Source organism: Artemia franciscana, chromosome 13 (assembly GCF_032884065.1).
Source record: "Artemia franciscana chromosome 13, ASM3288406v1, whole genome shotgun sequence".
Taxonomy (NCBI): domain Eukaryota; kingdom Metazoa; phylum Arthropoda; class Branchiopoda; order Anostraca; family Artemiidae; genus Artemia; species Artemia franciscana.
In genome coordinates, this window is record NC_088875.1 from 44,132,686 (window position 1) to 44,152,374 (window position 19,689).

At 34.5% G+C, this 19,689-nt stretch overlaps 1 protein-coding gene across 2 annotated transcripts in view; it reads left to right on the forward strand.

Moving 5' to 3' along the window:
• LOC136034974 (junctophilin-1-like) overlaps positions 1-19,689 on the forward strand; it is a 195,957-nt gene that overhangs the window by 57,081 nt on the left and 119,187 nt on the right. For both annotated transcript variants that reach the window (XM_065716536.1, XM_065716537.1), the window contains exon 4: positions 914-1,087. In XM_065716536.1, the coding sequence (XP_065572608.1) occupies positions 914-1,087 (174 nt within the window). The remainder of the gene's footprint in view (positions 1-913; positions 1,088-19,689) is intronic.

Consider the following 19,689-nt stretch of genomic DNA (forward strand, 5'->3'; position numbering starts at 1 on the left):
AGATTTACTTACTCCCTGGAAAAAAATACACGCATCCGTGATCTTTCTTCTGGCAAAAATATGAAATTTCACTTTTTTGTAGATAGGGCTTGAGACCCCTATAATAGGGCTCTCTGATAGTGACTCTGATTTGTGATTTTGATCTTTTGTGGTTTGGGGGGCATTTTCCTCTTTTTCAGAATTTTCTCAGGCTCGTATTTTTGATAAACAACATTAAACTTAATACATTTTATATCTGTTTTGAATCGCCATAAAAAGTCAGTTCTTTTGATGTATTAATTTTCTTTAATATTTCAAGCTCCACGGCTCTATCACAGGTGATGGTATGCCGCAAGTACTAGTAATTACCTTATTTTACAAAACTGAGGTATATGTATATTTCTGTCGGGGGGATTGTCTTAGAGGGGGCAGAGATAGGCCAAATACTGGTTGTACTTGATCAGTACAGCTGCAAACTCCTGAGCCAAAGGAAACCAATGAAAAGATGATATAAGACAGTTTGCATAAAAACAGGTACTTCTAATTAGCTTCAGAACCAAATAAGATTAGGTAAAAAAAGATTGAATCGTCGATATATTTTACTTAAGTCGAAGGATTGGGCCACATACTGATGCTACTATTATCAATTTAACGCGGCACAATGCTGCTAGCGCGGCAGCACTTGTCTTAGATATAGTCTCATTGAAGGTCGCCTGTCTTTAAGAGCCCAGCAAAATGCAGGCTTGAACAACACTTTTGAGAGTTTCCAGTTGAGACATTATCCACGACGCTGCCATGATATTATCTAATATTTAAGTCTGCTTAAATAAGCTTTAAACAGGTCCGAGCTTTACATGAACACCCCATAGTTCCTTTTCAGCTTCTGCATCAAGATTTCAACAGATGGTAATAATTTAAAAGAATTTAATTTTAGGGTCTTAAACTACGAAAACAGCATAGCACTGGAGAGCTGGAAAAACGAGGTACCGGAGTTAATAATATGCGATCTACTGCAAGTAGTGCGTCCTGGGTGAGCACAGACTCAGGCCAGTCAGCAGTGACAGCTGCCTCACATCATACTGATTCCAACGCTTCTTTTGTAGTTGAGGTTAGTTATTATCAAAATAGCTAAATTGTTTAATGGCTGCAACACAGCTTTAAAATACACCCGCTTATTATTACTTTGGTTATTGCTGTTATTGTGTTGATACAATTCTTTGATATACATCTAAAAATTCCGATGAAATTTACTGAATCAGAGAAACTTATTCATTCTTCGAACTTAGTTTTTAAGGACAATATGTGCTAACAAATGAAATGTTACAAAAAAATAAAAAATAAACGTTTAAGTAAAGAGCAAATTTTAGCGAACAGATATTCCCCTAAACATAAGAGGGTCGTTTCTCTAAACTGTTTCCTGTTTACAATGTTGTACTTTACTTATCGTGGTATTTAGAGAATAACTGGCCTTGTTTACATTCATTTGCTTTACTTAGTAAATTATCAAATTGAAAAAGTGCAAGTTTAACTTCAACGTAAAGAGCATAGTGGTGTTGAATTTTCAGGGTAGTTTGGGATAACGTTACTCATTCACTTTCGATAGTTAAATTGACACTGGAATTAAAAGACATTCAGTTAAATCAGAATGTTTCATTAGTTTCGGCCTATGAATTGTTGGAAAAAACTCTAGTGAAGAATTGCTGCTATTTAGTAAAGAAAATAAATTTTGTTGAGTCAGAACTTTTTTCTGCTTAAAAGAAGGCAAAATGACAAAAATTCGTTAGGAAAATCCTTCTATTACCTTAACCGCTTGTCTGACATTATCAAACATGATTAAACATTCAACTGTTTTTTTTTTGGCTAGGGAAGGGTAAAGAGCCACATAATGAAATTCTGGGGATTTTTTCGCTATTTTATAAGGGGATGGGCATTTTTCGACAAATCTAAATCCCGAGAGACGTCTCTCACTCCCCCTCTGTGAGGGTATATATATATATATATATATATATATATATATATATATATATATATATATATATATATATATATATATATATATATATATATATATATATATATATATATATATATATATTACTCATATTAATGTTCTACTTATATAGAAATAAAACCAGCCTACTTATAGGTATATAAACAGCAGCCTATAAGTAATAACAACAGCCTACTTATGTAAATGGCCGTGTCGGTATTCTAAGCGAATCACAAATCCTGGGCTCTGAAAGCGCTACAAAGCGTCTACCTGCAGCCTAAAGACAAGTAGCTATTTTTTAGCATACTGTTTCAATAGAAATCTAGTTTTGTCTTCAATTTATTCGATTTCTTCTCAGGAATTACGAGCATCATTTCTCAACGCCATAATAAAAGAGTATCAAGATGCTTGGTGACATTTAAACTTGTTTTGGAAATTAGATTTAAACAAATGAATCAGATTTTACGTGAATTTGTCTAAATTTTTATTAGATTTCGGTGGGTTTCATGATGATGATCTCTACTTTGGGGTAATTAAAAACTATATGGCCGCATTAATTATGTAGAAGTTGAAATTGAAAAAAGATTTACACAATTTTTACTTTGTAATAGTATAAACGCCTTCAATTTTATATAGCTTGTATGACAAACTATATTTATGTAAAGTTGAATCTTTATTTTTATCGACAAACAACTAATATTTTCATATAATGAACTGACTATTATATATATATATATATATATATATATATATATATATATATATATATATATATATATATATATATATATATATATATATATATATATATATATATATATATATATATATATATATATATATATATATGTATGTGTATATATATATGTGTATATGTGTATGTATATATATATATATATATATATATATATATATATATATATATATATATATATATATATATATATATATATATATATATATATATATATATGTGTATATATGTATATATATATATGTATGTATATATGTATGTATATATATATGTATATATATATATATATATATATATATATATATATATATATATATATATATATATATATTAACAGGATAGGCTTGTTTTGGTGTTACTTGGTTGTTTTACATTTGCTGTTATTTTTTTCTTTCATAGGCATGTATTTTGGGGGTGATACCTGACACGGGGATGCCATGGATATTCTGTGGTAGCCACAACACTTGGCTGGGTAGAAAATTTAGAGTGGCGAAACCCTATATAGGCCTGTGTATTCTCCTGATGAGCCCTTGTGTTGGGTTGTTGCCTCTGAATTATTTGTCTTAGTTATTTTTTCTATTGTTTGGTAAATGATGACTTATACCTATTGAATACATGACTGCCTGTCCATGGATTATTCTTTATGGTTGATTGTGTATGGCTATGCTGTTTGACCTATGTGATTGTACGGATGAGTAGGGTTAAGGCCTCATTCAAGTGCTGGTCTATATTAATCACTAATTTAGGAAAACAGTCTTCCTTTTCTCCTTCTGTCTCTTTTTTTTTTGTGTGTTTGTGCTGTTGCATTGGTGATTTCTCTTTTCATGATATATATATATATATATATATATATATATATATATATATATATATATATATATATATATATATATATATATATATATATATATATATATATATATCGTGGACTTCTTTTCCAGCTTTTTTCCCTGTTTTTTCTTGTTGCTTTAGTTAAGTTTTTACATAATTCAGTAACAACCAGGCATGTTCCATTGTACATACCCTCTCAAAAATCTAAATTACGTATGGAATAGTTTTCTATGTTATTCATTAGTTTTAAGTCTTGGGGTGCCAAATTAGCACTTTCAATTGAATTAAAAAATTCTGGCGTGAATAGAATTCCTCCTTCTTGTTTATCACTCATATATTCATAACTTTTATAGGAATGGTATTCTCTTTAAGATAAAGTGACCCTTCAATCCTCGGTAACTATGATTTAAATGTCACTTTCTAAATACTCCTTTAATTAACTTACCACTTGCAATTGAATTCTCAGGCAATTGATTGTATTAAAGTCTTATATGGAAGATTTTCATTGACGCTCTATAAGTTTGATTCACAAGGATAAGTAGGAATTCTGGCAAATTCCACCAGTGTAAAATTTCCTAGGAATATTCCCTCCCTGAGAACTTCCCTCCCCAGTGGAAAATCACACCAGCAGAAAATTTGCCCTCCCCGCACAAAAAATATATGCGTACTTCTCAATAACAAATACTATGCGTAAACAATGGACAAATTTTGTAACTCAAAGACCTTTCCCAAAAGACTGTGGAGGGTCATGATATCTCCAAAAGAACAATTACTCGCCCTTTCATCTATGCTGAGAAAAATGGGTATCTCAAAATTTTGATCATATGATTTTGAGAAAAAAGGGACGTTGGAGGGGGCCTAGTTGCCCTCAAATTTTTTGGTCACTGAAAAAGAGCACTAGAACGTTTAAGTTTTGTTCCAATGAGGCCCCTCCCGATATTATAGGACCTCTGAGTAGATACTATTACCCCTGGAGGAAAAAAAAATACCAAATAAACACGCATCCGTGATCTTTCGTCTGGCAAAGAAAAAAAAATAAAATTCTACGTTTTTGCAGATAGGAGCTTGAAACTTCTATATTAGGGTTCTCTGATACACTGAATCTGATGGTGTGATCTTAATTAAGATTTTATGACTCTTGGGGGATGATTCCCTCTTTTTTGAAAATACAGTTATTACTTTCAGGCTCGTTTCCTTTGATGAGTAAGGCTAAACATTCTGAAACTTATATATTTGAAATCAACATAATAATCCAATTCTTTTAATGTATCTATTGGTACCAAAATTTGGTTTTTTAGACTTTCGGTTACTATTGAGCCGGATGCTCATTACTTACAGTTCGTTACCGCGAACTGTTTGATAAGTTTTATACATCTTACATTGGCATAAAAATAAAATATTTTGGTGATTGTAATTTGAAGTCTTGATCATTATACTTTTTCGTCGATCATACTAAAGGTACATAACCATGCAGCATAATTGGAGAGGAAGTATCTTGGGATACAGAAATGGTCCCTCGCGACAATTTAAAATCGAAATAAATAGAATTGTTATAAAAAATCGAAAATCACATTGAATTTTTTTAAATACTTTAATATTATTGCGGAGAGGGAACAGAAATTTCTGACAGCAGCATTGCTCTGGATAAAGCAGCTGACGTTGACAGTATTTTCATCTTCATATTAAAGAGAAAAATTGGAAGAAATATAGGAACGAAAGAATTATGCAGGTTTATTAGTTTTAAACAAACATTTAACAAATTAAATACTTGAATATTACTGCAGAGAAGCAACAGAAACTTCTGTGAACAGCAGGTTCGTGTTCACAGAGCTGAGCGTGATTGCTTCCAAACCAGTCAGGTAGACGTACTGGAAACGTATTGGAGAAGGAGTTATGGGTTTGATCACGGTTCTTTGACGGGAGAGAGGGTGGGTCGCATTTTGGAGCTTCACTTTGGGGTTAGACACTTGTGAGTAAAATCAAGCGATAATGTGTGTAGTTTCAGTGAAGTTGCAACATATTTTTCTTAAAGAAGTGTATTAAATCAGCCAGTTCTGCAGCAAACAAATCAAAATTTTAGATACACCTCTATTCGACCTCGGAATTAGCTCTATTCGTATCCTTAAGGAGAAGGTTGATATTGCTCTTAGAAAACTAAAGAGTGGAAAAGCTACCGGTCATGATAGTATTCCACCAGAGCTGTTTAAATATGAAAAAAAAAAAAAAAACAATGACAGAACGGTATTGGAGAAGGAAACGTATTGGAGAAGGAGTTATGGGTTTGATCACGGTTCTTTGACGGGAGAGAGGGTGGGTCGCATTTTGGAGCTTCACTTTGGGGTTAGACACTTGTGAGTAAAATCAAGCGATAATGTGTGTAGTTTCAGTGAAGTTGCAACATATTTTTCTTAAAGAAGTGTATTAAATCAGCCAGTTCTGCAGCAAACAAATCAAAATTTTAGATACACCTCTATTCGACCTCGGAATTAGCTCTATTCGTATCCTTAAGGAGAAGGTTGATATTGCTCTTAGAAAACTAAAGAGTGGAAAAGCTACCGGTCATGATGGTATTCCACCAGAGCTGTTTAAATATGAAAAAAAAAAAAAAACAATGACAGAACCCCTTTTTCAAATTTTGACAAAATATGGGCAGACTGTTCAGTACATTTGGAAAGGAAAAAGGGTGTTATTGTTAAAGTATTTAAAAAGGGGAAACAGCCGATTTATGAAAACTGAAGTGGAACTAGTCTTCAGTCCGCTGGCAGCAAGATACTGTACCAGATTGTATTAAATAGAATATAGCCGTGAGATATTGAGGTGCTGAGGGACGAGCAGTAAGGTTTCTATCCCAACAGGTCATGCTATGACCTACTGTGTAAACTTCAAGTATTACTCGAAGAAGCAAATGAATGGCAAGCGCAGGCATTGCTCGTCTTTATTGACTTCAAAAACTTCTGGCTCGGCCATCGTGAAACTACGTGGAAAGTATCGGTGTGTAATGGACTTCTAGTGAAAATTGTGAATATGATTAAATCTCTTAATGAGCAACAACCTAGCGCAGTGCGAACAGAGAGTGGCTTGAATGATTGGCTTATGCAGAGGCAGCGTTCTCCTAGCTAAATAATGCGTGGTGGCACTCCCAAAACATAAAGCGGCGATTGTTGAATGGCAAAGTTTTATTAGTCCACCTATATGATTATGAATCATGTAGCATGTCAAAACTGCCAAAAAGGGTGCTTGGATTTAAAAACAATTGCCTTAGAAACATACTTGCAGTATACTGAACTAAGAAAATACCGAATTTGCAGATTAGAGCCCAAACTAAGCAGTCTCTAATCAGTAATGTAATTTGCAAGTGACTTTGGAAGTACTGGGGACATATGACAATAATAAAAAAGAGCAGACTCCCATATTATTTGTGGTGCTGGAACCTGCCTGGTCTGCAAATAACTGGTAGGCAGTGTATAACCTTGATCGGTCACTGGAGAAAGAGGCTACTTACTTAAGGAGGTCAGTTGAGGAACTCTGGTGCCTGGCCAGGACTAAGTGATGTAGAGGTCAACTGTTACTGCCTTATGCACTTCAAGGCAAGGTATACTAATTGTGAGCAACTGAAGTTAGTTTTTCTTTCTCAAAACTTGCATGATTCTAATAGCTTTATTTTACGTTAGCTCTTCACGGATTTTTAGAGTTTCTTTCAACATAATTTATTTTATGTGTTTTGCAATTGTTGCTGTAATGTTTAGCAAACCATTTACAATTCTCCATTAAAAGTGAAGCTCTAATCGACGCCTTTGACAGAGAAACCGAAATTACAAACCTTGCGAAATTAACATCTAAATTAAAGCAAAATCCTTCTTTGAAAAGCACCTTTATTCGACAACACCATTACTTTTTTGAAGTTTTGTTCAATTCGCTTTTAATCGACAAAACCTTTGTTCGACAACACCATTACTTTTTGTGAAGTTCTGTTCAATCTGCTTTTGCTATGCAACACATTTTTTCAACAATACCATTAATTTTTGTGAAGTTCTGTTCAATTCGCTTTTACTCGACTACACCTATATTCGACAACACCATTACTTTTTGTGAAGTTCTGTTCAATTCGCTTTTAATTTTCAAACAGTTTGCGGTAACGAACTGTAGTAAGGAGCGACCTGGCTCAATAGTAACCGAAACTATAACATAAGGAATTTTGACACCAATAGTTACATCAAAAGAATTGCATAAGAATTGCTGATTTTAAATATATGAGTTTCATCAAGTTTCGTCTTACCCATTAAAAGTTACGAGCCTGAGAGAATTTTCCATATTTTGGAAATATCTTAGGGAAAATCACACCATCAGTGACCAAAAAATTAGACGGCACCTAGGTCCACTTCCATGCTCATTTTTCCCAAAAATTACCGGATAAAAGTTCTGAGATAGCTATTTTGTTCAACATAGTCTAAAAACCTAATAATAATGCCTTTCTAGACGAATTAATATCCCACAGTTCCCGGGGAAGGGGCTGCATGTTACAAATTTTGACCATTGTTTACATATAGTAAGGGTTATTGGGAAGTGTATAGACATTTCAGGGGGACTTCTTCGTGTTGAGGGAGGAAGTGAGTCGGGGAGGGTGTTCGGGGGATGATCTTTACGTGGAGCAATTTATCATGAGGGAAGTTAATTTCCATGAAGGGGCCGCAAGATTTTCTAGCATTATTTAAAAAAAAACATGAGAAAAAATCAGCTGGAAGTAAGTAACAGCATTAAAACCTAAAAAGAACAGACATTATTACGTATATAAAGGGTTCGTCTCCTCCACAATATCTCGCTCTTCATGCTAAAGTATTTTTAGTAATTTCAACTATTTATCCTACGGCCTTTGTAAGTCAGGGGTCATTCTTAAAGAATCGGGACAAAATTCAAGCTTTAGTATAAAGAACGAGGTATTGACAAGGAGGTGAACCCCCACATATACGTAATAAAAATAAAATAGAAGTTCGTTATACAAGTTAATTCGTAAGTTAGGTATATTTATTATTAATAAAAACATTCGTGAAAAAATAAAAAGTTCTAGTTGCCTTTTTAAGTAATTAAATAGAAAAAAACAAGTTTATTTAAATGAAAGTAAGGAGCAACATCAAAACTTAAAACGAACAGAAACTACTCCGTATATAAAAGAGGCTTTTCCTCCTCAAAGCCCCGCTCTTTATGCTATAGTTTGAATCTTTTTCTTAAATCTACTTTTTAAACAGTAAGAAACTTTAGCGTAAAGAGCGGGGAGTTGAGGAGGAAAAGCCCTTTTCATATACAGAGTAATTTCTCTTCGTTTTAAGTTTTAATGTTGCTCCTTATTTTCATTGAAAATTTTTTTTTATTTAATTTCTGGCCGTTTTTGAATTAATGCATGTTTTGATTTTGGCTCACCACAAATGAATAATTAAAAGAAATTTGCATATTCATCAATTGCAATTATCGGAAGACTCTGGAAAAAAAGGAGTGAAGGAGGAGGCCTAGTTTCCCTCCAATTTTTTGATTACTTAAAAAGGCAAGTTGAACTTATTTTTTACAAACGTTTTCATTGGTAAAAATCATGCGTAACATACGAATTAACTTACGTAACGAACTTCTATATTCGTATGTTTTTATTGCGTATATGAGGGGGTCCAACCCTCGTCGATACCTCGCTCGTTAAACTAAAGCTTAAATGTCGTAATTCCTTAAGAATGACCTCTGAATCAAAAAGGCCGTAGAATAAATAGTTGAAATTACTAAAAATACTTTAGCGCAAAGAGTGAGGTATAACGAGGAGGTAAACCCCTCATATGCGTAATAATTTTTGATCGTTTTAAGTTCTAATGCTGCTCCTTACTTTCAGTAGAAAAAACTTTTTCATAGTTGTTTTTCATTGTTTTTTTCAAATAATGCTAGAAAATCCCGTGCCCTCTTTATTGAAATTAGCTTCCCCCATGAAAAGCTGCTCCATGGAAATATCCTCCCATGTAATCCCCCCACCTCAACTCTACCCCCTAAACCTAAAAATCCCCCTGAAAACGTCTGTACACTTCCCAGTAAACATTACTATATGTAAACACAGGTCAAAGTTTGTAAATTGCAGCCCCTCCCACGGGGACTGCAGGGGATTAAGTCGTCCCTAAAGACATAGTTAATAGATTTTTCGACTATGATGAATAAATTGGCTATCTCAGAATTTTGATCCTGTGACTTATGGGAAAAAATGAGCGTGGGAGGGGGCCTAGGTGCCCTCCAATTTTTTTGGTCCCTTAAAAAGGGCACTAGAGCTTTTCATTCGTTAGAATTAGCCCTCTCGCGACATTGTAGGACCCCTCAGTCGATACGATCACCCTTGGGGAAAAAACAACAAAAAAACAAATAAACACGCATCCGTGATCTGTCTTCTGGCAAAAAATGCGAAGTTCCACATTTTTGTAGACAGGAGCTTGAAACTTCTATAACAAGGTTTCCTGATACGCTGAATCTGATGGTGTGATTTTCGTTAAGATTGTATGACTTTTAAGGGGGGTTTCCCCCTATTTTCTAAAATAAGGCAAATATTCTCAGGCTCGTAACTTTTGATGGACATTACTGATCTTGATGAAATTCATATATTTAAAATCAGCTTAAAATGCGATTCTTTTGATGTAACTCTTGGTATCAAAATTCCTTCTTTTAGAGTTTCGGTTACTATTGAGCCGTGTCGCTCCTTACTACAGTTCGTTACCACGAACTGTTTGACCAAAAATTGGAGGGCAACTAGGCCTCCTCTCGCATATATCAAAATTATGAGAAAGCCATTTAGCCGAAAAAAATAATATACAAATTTAGTTTTAGTTATTCATCTGCGGTGAGCCAAAATCAAAACATGCATTAATTCAAAAACGTTCAGAAATTAAATAAAAAACAGGTTTTTTTAACTGCAAGTAAGGAGCGACTTTAAAACTTAAACCGAGGAAAAATTATTCCCTATATGAAAGAGGTTGTCCCCTCCTCAACTCCTTGCTCTTTACGCTAAAGTTTTTTTTAAAGTAGATTTGTGAGAAACAGTAAAACTTTCTGCTATCTCCAAAGTTCGGGGATTTTTTTTAGAAATCTTTAGGTTCTTACGAAAGAAAATTGGACTCCCTGAAAGCTATAGTTCCGAAAATTTTAAATTTTTCTTGAAATCCAATCCACCTTAATGGATTGGTTGCCTGTATCTCTTGGGTTAATATTATTTGATTAAGGGATTTTCGTCTTCTTAAAACCTTAAACTGGAGTTCAGATCAGACTTCTTCCAACTTTAAAGGATTTTGGGGAGATTTTTCTTTTCATCCTCTTCTTTTCATGCATATTGAACCAAAGAGAGGTGATACTCAAGCATGGTTCGACCATATTAAGTATTACACCTAAAAAAAGGCAATAAACTTACTTTCTGTCTTTGCCGGTAATTTGATTCAATAAATCTCTCATGTCTGGCTTTAACTTTAATCTTGAGGATATCTCCCTTGTGTTGTCTGGGTAACACAAGAAAATATTGACGAGATGGACACGCTGGAATTCATTCGAAGTTTCCACAAAACATAACAACGTTTTTTATTGTTCAGGCTATGGTAAAGGCTATTAGATATCGACAAAGTTTGTTTTGAAGACCTAATTGGTATAAAGACTTTTTTTTGCAAGGAGATTATTGGTAGTGAAGGCGTTTATCAGGAGTTTATGTTCTTAACCTCATAGTATATTCTAATAAAACAGTTAATCCCAAGTTTTCATAGCTTAAAGATATGTTGGAATACTTTAAGAACAACAAAACTCATTAAAAACAGGTTTTTTTTTTATATTATCGGATTTTTCCGATAATATTACTTATTCAATGATTGAATACTGATCTTGTTCCTTGGATTAATTCCTGATTTAATTTCTTGGTTTAATTTCATAAATACTGATTTAATTACTGATTTAATTAATACTGATTAGCTACAGTTATTCATGGGTGGTAATTTTTAAAAGTAGTTCTTCTATGTACCACGTATGCTTATAAAAAGCTAATAATAACTCCAAAGGATCTGCATCAGTTATGGAAACTAAGTGGGGTAGTTTTTATTCTATAATGTAATACCAAATCCCATCTCCAAAGCCAATAACCCAAAATGTTCACTGAGTAGAGTGTGAAATTTCAATTCTATAAGGTACACCTAATTTTTATTAAAAAATGAAAAAAAAACCATCATTTTGTTGGGATTTTACAAACTTTTCAAAGATAGAGATCCCCTCCCTATTTTTGTGCATAAAGGTCTCTAAAATATTTGCTTCTACAAAATTATATTGTCATCTAATTTTTCTGTAAATTATGACAGAGACCCCTCTGAATGTTAGGTCAGCATTCTTCCCACAAATGAAACAGCCCTTTTGACACCTTTGGTTAAAAAAACCCTATTTTTCTATTCCTTTTCTTTTGGAGAGATGAAATTTTATTTCATTTCACTAAGAATCTTGCCCCCCACTATGTATGTTAAACCGTAATCTTTTCAAACTACTAGTATGTTGAATCCAAAATGTAAGATTGCAATTCGTATAGTCAAGGGCTAGATTTCTAATATACATCATTGATATACAGCTATTTTGCACAAACTCGACTTTACAAGTGTCAACCAAAGCGCCATAACTAAAGGAGAATAGTTAGAACCCCGTCTTAAATGGCTTAAGGATTTGTCTGAATTACCAAGTAGCAGCAACAGGATTCCTTCGTATTAGGTAATATGGAAGGGGCTTAGCACCATTAAAGTATTTGGAACTCAACTTCCAGTAGCATAGTTGAACATAATCTGCACAACTACTAAAAAAAAAAAGTGTGATCTTACCTAAACATCCTATAACCCTAAATCGGAACATAGTCCTAATTGTAATGTTTATCTAATCATTGAAGCAATATCCGATAACAGTTTCAGAATGGCTTTTTGCTTCTAATAAGTAGGAAGGCGTTGTTCTATCTCTTCCACTTACACGAATACTAATAAAGGAAAGGAAGACGTGGTCCCGTTTGGTCGTCCAAACCATAAATTAACACAAGGTAAAATCAGCTCTCCGAAGTTTGTAATAAGCTTCTTAAGATGTAGGATATTTATGGTAACAATGTTTTAACACCACCGCAGTTTTCCGCCACCCTATGTTTTCCGCCACCTTTTGATTCAGGTAGGTTAGAATATACATAGATATAGACATAGACATAGACGTAGACATAAGGACAGACATAGACATAGACATGGAAATAGACATGGACATAGACATAGACATAGATACAGACATAGATATAGACATAGACTATCCTAACCTAACCTGTCTATTCTGACCCAACTAATCCTCTTGTTGATGCAAGATCTCCTGGGTGGTGGAAAACCGCGGTGGTGGAAAACCACCCAATTCATATTAATGAGGCTTAATACCCCGATTAAGACCTGGCTCAACTGCAAAGTCCAGAAACATCTAATCATGCTTATCACTGACTTCATAAAAATCGTTTCTCTTGTAAAAAATATCAAATGAATATAACTTTAAATAAGCCTTTTGTAATTCATTCATTTTCAGCTTTTCTTACTTATGATATCTATGTCATCTTTTCATTTGTTGAAAGCTACAGTATCTTGTTTTCATTGTGAATACTGTTCTTAATAAGATAAAAGGTATCTTTTCCCTAGGATAGATTTCACGACAATTGGTTTCGCAATATTAATCGATCCTAATTTCTCAGTTTCTTGTGATAAAATATCCTCGACGTTTGTCTAACTGAAAGCTTTATTTGGAAAGAGATACATTATTCGTAAACAAAAAAAAATCCGTAATAACTTAAACCTCTATTGACAAACACTGGGATAAGAACTAATTAAGTTGGCTCTCTTGACATTATTGATTAGAAAAATGTTTGTAAAAAAAACCTTTCAAATCAAACAGTTCGTGGTAACGAACTGTAGTAAGGAGCGACCCGGCTCAATAGTAACCAAAACTCTAAAAAATTGAATTTTGATATCAATAGCTACATCAAAAGAATCGCATTTTAATGCTGATTTTAAATATATAAGTTTCATCAAGTTTAGTCTTACCCATCAAAAGTTACGAGCCTGAGAAAATTTGGCCTATTTAAGAAAATAGGGAGAAACGCCCCCTAAAAGTCATAGGATCTTAACGAAAATGACACCATCAGATTCAGCGTATCAGAGAACCTTACTATACAAGTTTGAAGCTCCTATCTACAAAAATGTGGAATTTTGTAGTTTTTGCCAGAAGACAAATCACGGGTGCGTGTTTATTTGTTTTTTTTTTTTTTTTTTTTTCCCAGGGGTCATCGTATCGGCCAAGTAGTCCTAGAATGTCGCAAGAGGGCTCATTATAACGGGAATGAAAAGTTCTAGTGCCCTTTTTAAGTGACCAAAAAAATTGGAGGGCATCTAGGCCCCCTCCCACGCTCATTTTTTTCCCAAAGTCAACGGATCAAAATTTTGAGATGGCCATTTTGTTTAGCATAGTCGAAAACCATAATAACTATGTCTTTGGGGATGACTTACTCCCCCACAATCCCTGGGGCTGAGGAGAGGGGGCTATGTTGGAGGATCTTTCCTTGGAGGAATCTGTCATGGGGGAAGAAAAATTCAATGAAAAAGGCGCAGGGTTCTCTAGCATTACTATAAGAAAACAATGAAAAATAAACATGAAAACGTTTTTTCAAATGAAAGGAAGAAGTGGCATTGAAACTTAAAACGAACAGAGATAATTACACATATGAGGGGTGCTAAAAATACTTTAGCATAAAAAGCGAGGTATTTAGGAGGAGATAAATACCTTGCTCTTTATGCTAAAGTATTTTTAGTAATTTCAACTATTTATTCTATGGCCTTTCTGATCCAGGGGTCATTCTTAAAGAATTGGGACAAAACTTGCGATTCAGTGTAAAGAGCGAGGTATTAACGAGGGTACAAACCCCCTTGTATACATAATAAAAATATAAGGTTATGAAAGTTTGTTACGTAAGTTAATTCTTAAGTTACGTGTATATTTTACTAATAAAAACATTCATTAAAAATTAAAAGTTCTAGTTGCCTTTTTAAGTAACCGAAAAATTGGAGGGCAACTAGGCCTCCTTCTCCAACCCTTATTTCTCAAAATCGTCTGATCAAAAGTAAGAGACAGCCATTTAGCCAAAAAAAGAATTAATATACAAGTTTCATTTTAATAATTTATGTGCGGAGAGCCAAAACCAAACATGCATTAATTCAAAAACGTTCAGAAATTAAATAAAAAAAAGACGCTGAAGTTTGACTCTTTTCCACAATTCTACTTTTTAAAACAATTAAAAGCTTTAGCGTAAAGAGCGAGGGATTGCGGAGGGGACAACCCATTTCATATACGGAGTAATTTCTGTTCGTTTTAAGTTTTAATGTCGCTCCTTACTTTCAGCTAAAAAAATTAGTTTTTTTATTTAATTAAAGTAAAAGGCCACACTAAAATAAGCAGAAATGAATTCATATAATAAGTCAAGCTTAAAATGAACAAATAATACTATGACTGAATAAACGAAACATAAAACTTACAGAAGCTTACAGAGCTTAAAAAATAACAGAGATTATGATGGATGAATAAAAAAATAAACCAACAGAAAAGAAAATGAATAATCCAATCAAAATTAAAACGAACAGCAATTACTATAAATGGAGCTACCACGAGTTTGAATCCAATAATGACCGGAGCGTCACGCCTGGTCCTAGCACATATTTTTTTCTTATGGAAATAGTGGTCGTATAGACTTTGGGGGAGAATCATTTGATTTGGAAAAAAATTTCTAGCTCCGTTTTTAAGAGTCAAAAGTGATCGAAGGGTAATTACCCCCCTCAACACCCTTTTTCCAACAAATGCTTCCAACCAAATTTAGAGATAGCCATTTTGTCTAAAGTAGTCCCAAGGTCAAATAACTATGGTTCTGGGGTGAATAAGACCCTATCCCAATCCTCAAGGCAAGGGCTATGAGTTATGCTAGGCACCCATTATTAACATATAAGGTTTTTACGGAAGGGGTGGCCATATGAACTAAGGAGGAGCTCTTCTGATTGGAAATCAGAAGTTCTAGTTCCATCTTTAAGAGTCAAAATTTATTAAATGGTAACCAGCCACCCCCCTCCGCCCCACGTCTTTTTTTCCAAAATACATCTGATCATATTTTAAGATAGCCAACTGGCTCAAAATAGTCCAAAAATCAAATATCTACAGCCCCCCAGGGCGAGGGCTGCAACTTATGGAAATCGGCCATTGTTAAAATAATAGGTGTTTGTGAAAGGGGTGGTCGTATAAGCTTTGGTGGTTGCTCATTCGATTGGAAAATGAAAGTTCTACATCATTTTTAGAATTTAAAGTGATAAAAGGGCAACTAGGCCATGAGACCATTAAAGGCCATAAGGCCTTTATGGAAAGGGTGGTCGTATAAACTGTTATTGGAAATCGAAAGTTTTAGTTCCTTTGTTAAGATTCAAAAGTGATCCAGTCCTCTTCCATGCCCTTTTTTCCAAAAATCTATCAGATCAAAATTTTGAGACGGCTGTTTTGTTCAAAATACTTCATAGGTCAAATAACTATGTGACCAGGGTTGACACAACTCCACCAACTCTCTGGACAAGGGCTATAAGTTATGCAATTTGCCCATTGTTAACACCTAAGGAATTTTATTGGGAATGAGGGCATGTTTGATCCTGGGTCTCAAAAAAGGCTTAGGTTATTAAGGTGACGCTTTAAGAAAATTCTAAAAGGTATGCCAAGCACAATCGAAACACTCTATGTGCTTGCTGGTTGTGAAAAGCAAATGTCAGCAGTATCTTAGGAACAACCGAGGATATTAAGTTGACAATTCTAAGGTATGCCAAGGAGATGCTGAAGAGGAATTTTGGGACAACCAGCCCCGCTTCCCCTATTTTTGCTCTCTTTAGATCTCTCCCTCCTCTGCTCAATACTGACCAAAATTTTGAAATCGTCATTTTTTCAAACTGGTCAAAAGGTCTAATAGCTATGCTTCCAGGATCCCTGTGCCCCCATACCCCTAGGGTAAGGATTGAAAATTTGACAATTCGTCCATTGTTTACATGCATTATTTATCTTTAGGAAAAGGGGAAATATTTGATTCTAGGTGTGCCCAAAAAGATATAGGTATTAAGGTATAACCTTAGAAAATCTTGACTGGGTATGTTATACTATGTTAAAAGGGACTATATGCCTTCAGTTGATCAAAAAAATAATCTGCAATATTTTAAGAATGGCCAAGGGCATTGAGTTGAAACTTTCAGTACTTCTTAGGAGATGTTGAAAGTCGGATTTGGTTTGCCCCCAGCCCCCTCCCATGCCTTTTGTTGCAATCCCTCTAAAAAAAATCGCATCAAAATTTCGAAATAGACAATTTGTTCAAAATAGTTAAAATCTCAAATAATTATGCATATGAGGTTGACATAATATCCCACAGTTTTGGAGAGGTATGTTGAATACAATGAAACACACTGTGTACGTGATGATTGTCAGTAGGACACACCATTAATATCTAAGAAACGGTTGAGGGTATTCAATTGAAAATTTCATGGGACGTCAAGGGGATGTAGAAGAGCTATCAGAGGGTAACCATCCCCCTTACCCTTTTTAGATGCTCCCTCCCTCAACACTGATCAAAATTTTGAAAAAGTGTTTATGTTTCAAGACATTCAAAAGTTCTAGGAGCTATCCCACAGGGTATCCAATGCCCCTCATCGATAGTCTCAGGGTAAGGATTGTAAAGCATGCAACTTGCCCTTTTTTAAATGCAAGATTTATCATTATGTAAAAGGAGGATTTTTTTCCACCCTAGGTGTGTTCCAAAAGGCTAATGGTATTAAGGTAAAATTCTGAGGAATGTTGAAGGGTATATTAAACTAAATCTAAAGATGCTATGTGCATCTTATTTATCAAAAAGGTGTATCTGGAGTATCACAAGAACAGTTGAGGGTCTAACGATAAAAATTCAGAGTATGTAGTGGAAGGCGTTAAAAAGAGGTTTATGAGTAAGTAATACCCCTCCCCTTCCGTTTTTAGTTGCACCCCCTCCAAAGATTTTGAAATTCCCCGGGAACATTTTTCTAACATGGAATGTCCCTGATACGCCTGCCAATTTTCAGCGACCGCTATATTGATCATGCATCTAGTTTCGGATCTTCTTAATGTAAAAATTGGGATGGTCCGGGATTCGAACCTGAGACCTCTCGCACCCTAAGAGAGAATCATACCCCTAGACCTCAAACTATGCTTAAAAAGAACAATAATTCGGTTTATCGGCAAATAAAACTCTTCTCAACTATTTTGTTCGCCCCCCCCCAAATGGTCGAACCGGATAAGAGACTATGTCTAATTTAATCTAGTCTGGTCCCTGATAAACCTGCTAACTTTCATCTTCCTAGCTTATTTGAATGTACCCAAAATAGTAAATCCCCCAAATTCTCACAAAGAGAGCAGATCCGGTCCGATTATGTCAATAACCTATCTAAGACAGGTGCTTATTTTCCCCACCAAATTTCATCCCGATCTCTGCACTCTAAATGTTTTTCGAGATTTCCGGTTTACCCCTCCAAATCATCCCAGTAACACCAGATCCGGTCGGGATTTATAATAAGAGTTCTGAGACACAAGGTCCTTCTAAATATCAAATATCATTAAGATCTGATCACCGGATCGTAAGTTAAAAATATATCATATTTTCTAAATTTTCCAAATTAACCCCTCCCCTCCTCCACTTCCCTCAACGAGAGCCAATCCGGTCTGATTATGTCAATAATATTTCTAGGACTTGTGCTTATTCTCCCCACCAAGTATCCACTCTAAGCGTTTTCCAAGATTTCAGGCTTCCCCCTCCAACTCCCCCATTGTCAACAGATGCAGCGGAATTTAAAATAAGAGTTCTGAGACACGTTGTTCTTTTAAATATCAAATTTTATTAAGATCCGATTACCCGTTCCTAAGCTAAAAAAATACCTCATTTTTTCTAACTTTCCAAATTAATCGCCCCCCCCACCTCTCTCCTAGACGATCAAATCGGGGAAACGACTATTTCAAATTTAATGTTGTTTAGTCCCTGATGCGCCAGCCAAATTTCATCGTCCTAGATTATCTGGAAGTGCCCAAACTAGCAAACCCAGGACTGACAGACCGACCGACAGAATTTGCGATCGCTATATATCACTTGGTAAATACCAAGTGCCATAAAAACTTGTCAAAAACAAAAAATTGATTTTTTTTTTTTAGCCCATCATTGTTTTGTTTCTAATTTGGAATACCAACCTCTCCCCCCACCCACAAAAAATACCTCTAGATCTGTACCTGTCTAACCTCCCTGTACTCGGAAAAAATATATTTGAACTAGCTGTGCACCATGATTGCTGAGTGGGGTATAACCACCTCTTTTTTAAACGGTGTTTTTATTCAGGCGCATTAATTTAATGATGCTAAAGCACTTTGAAAAAAGTTGAGCTCTAGCTTAAACAAACTTCTAGCTTTGCGTCTCGGAAACTTTTACTTTATTGTATAAAGTGACCACAAGTAAATGAGCCATTATTCTCTAGGCATTATAATAAAGAAGGTAAACTTTAGTACAAAGAACATGAATTTTACGGTGAGTTGCTTCTTAACATTTAGATTACTCTGATAAAGATATTCAAAACAAACATAAATTAAATGTAAAGAAACAGTTAATCCAAATGAAAGTAAAGAAAGAAAAAATAGACTTGTCATTAAAAGTTAAAATAAACAGAGGAGGGTTGTCTATCCCTCAGCTCCCCTATTTTAAATTATTAACTAGATAAAACATGCTTTTTTAACTGAAAGTGAGGAGTAACATTAAAGATAAAAAATGAAAATAAACAGAAATTATTCTGTATATGAAAGTGTCTGTCCCCTCCTCAACGTCTCACTCTTTATGCTAAAAATTGACTCTTTGTCACAAGTCTACTTTTTAAAACAATAAAAACTTTAACGTAAAGAGTAAGGAATTGAGTAGGGGATATCCCATTTCATATACGGATTAATTTCTGTTTGTTTCAAGTTTTAATGTCGCTTGTTACTTTCAGAAAAAACTTGTGTTTTAATTTAATTTCTGAACATT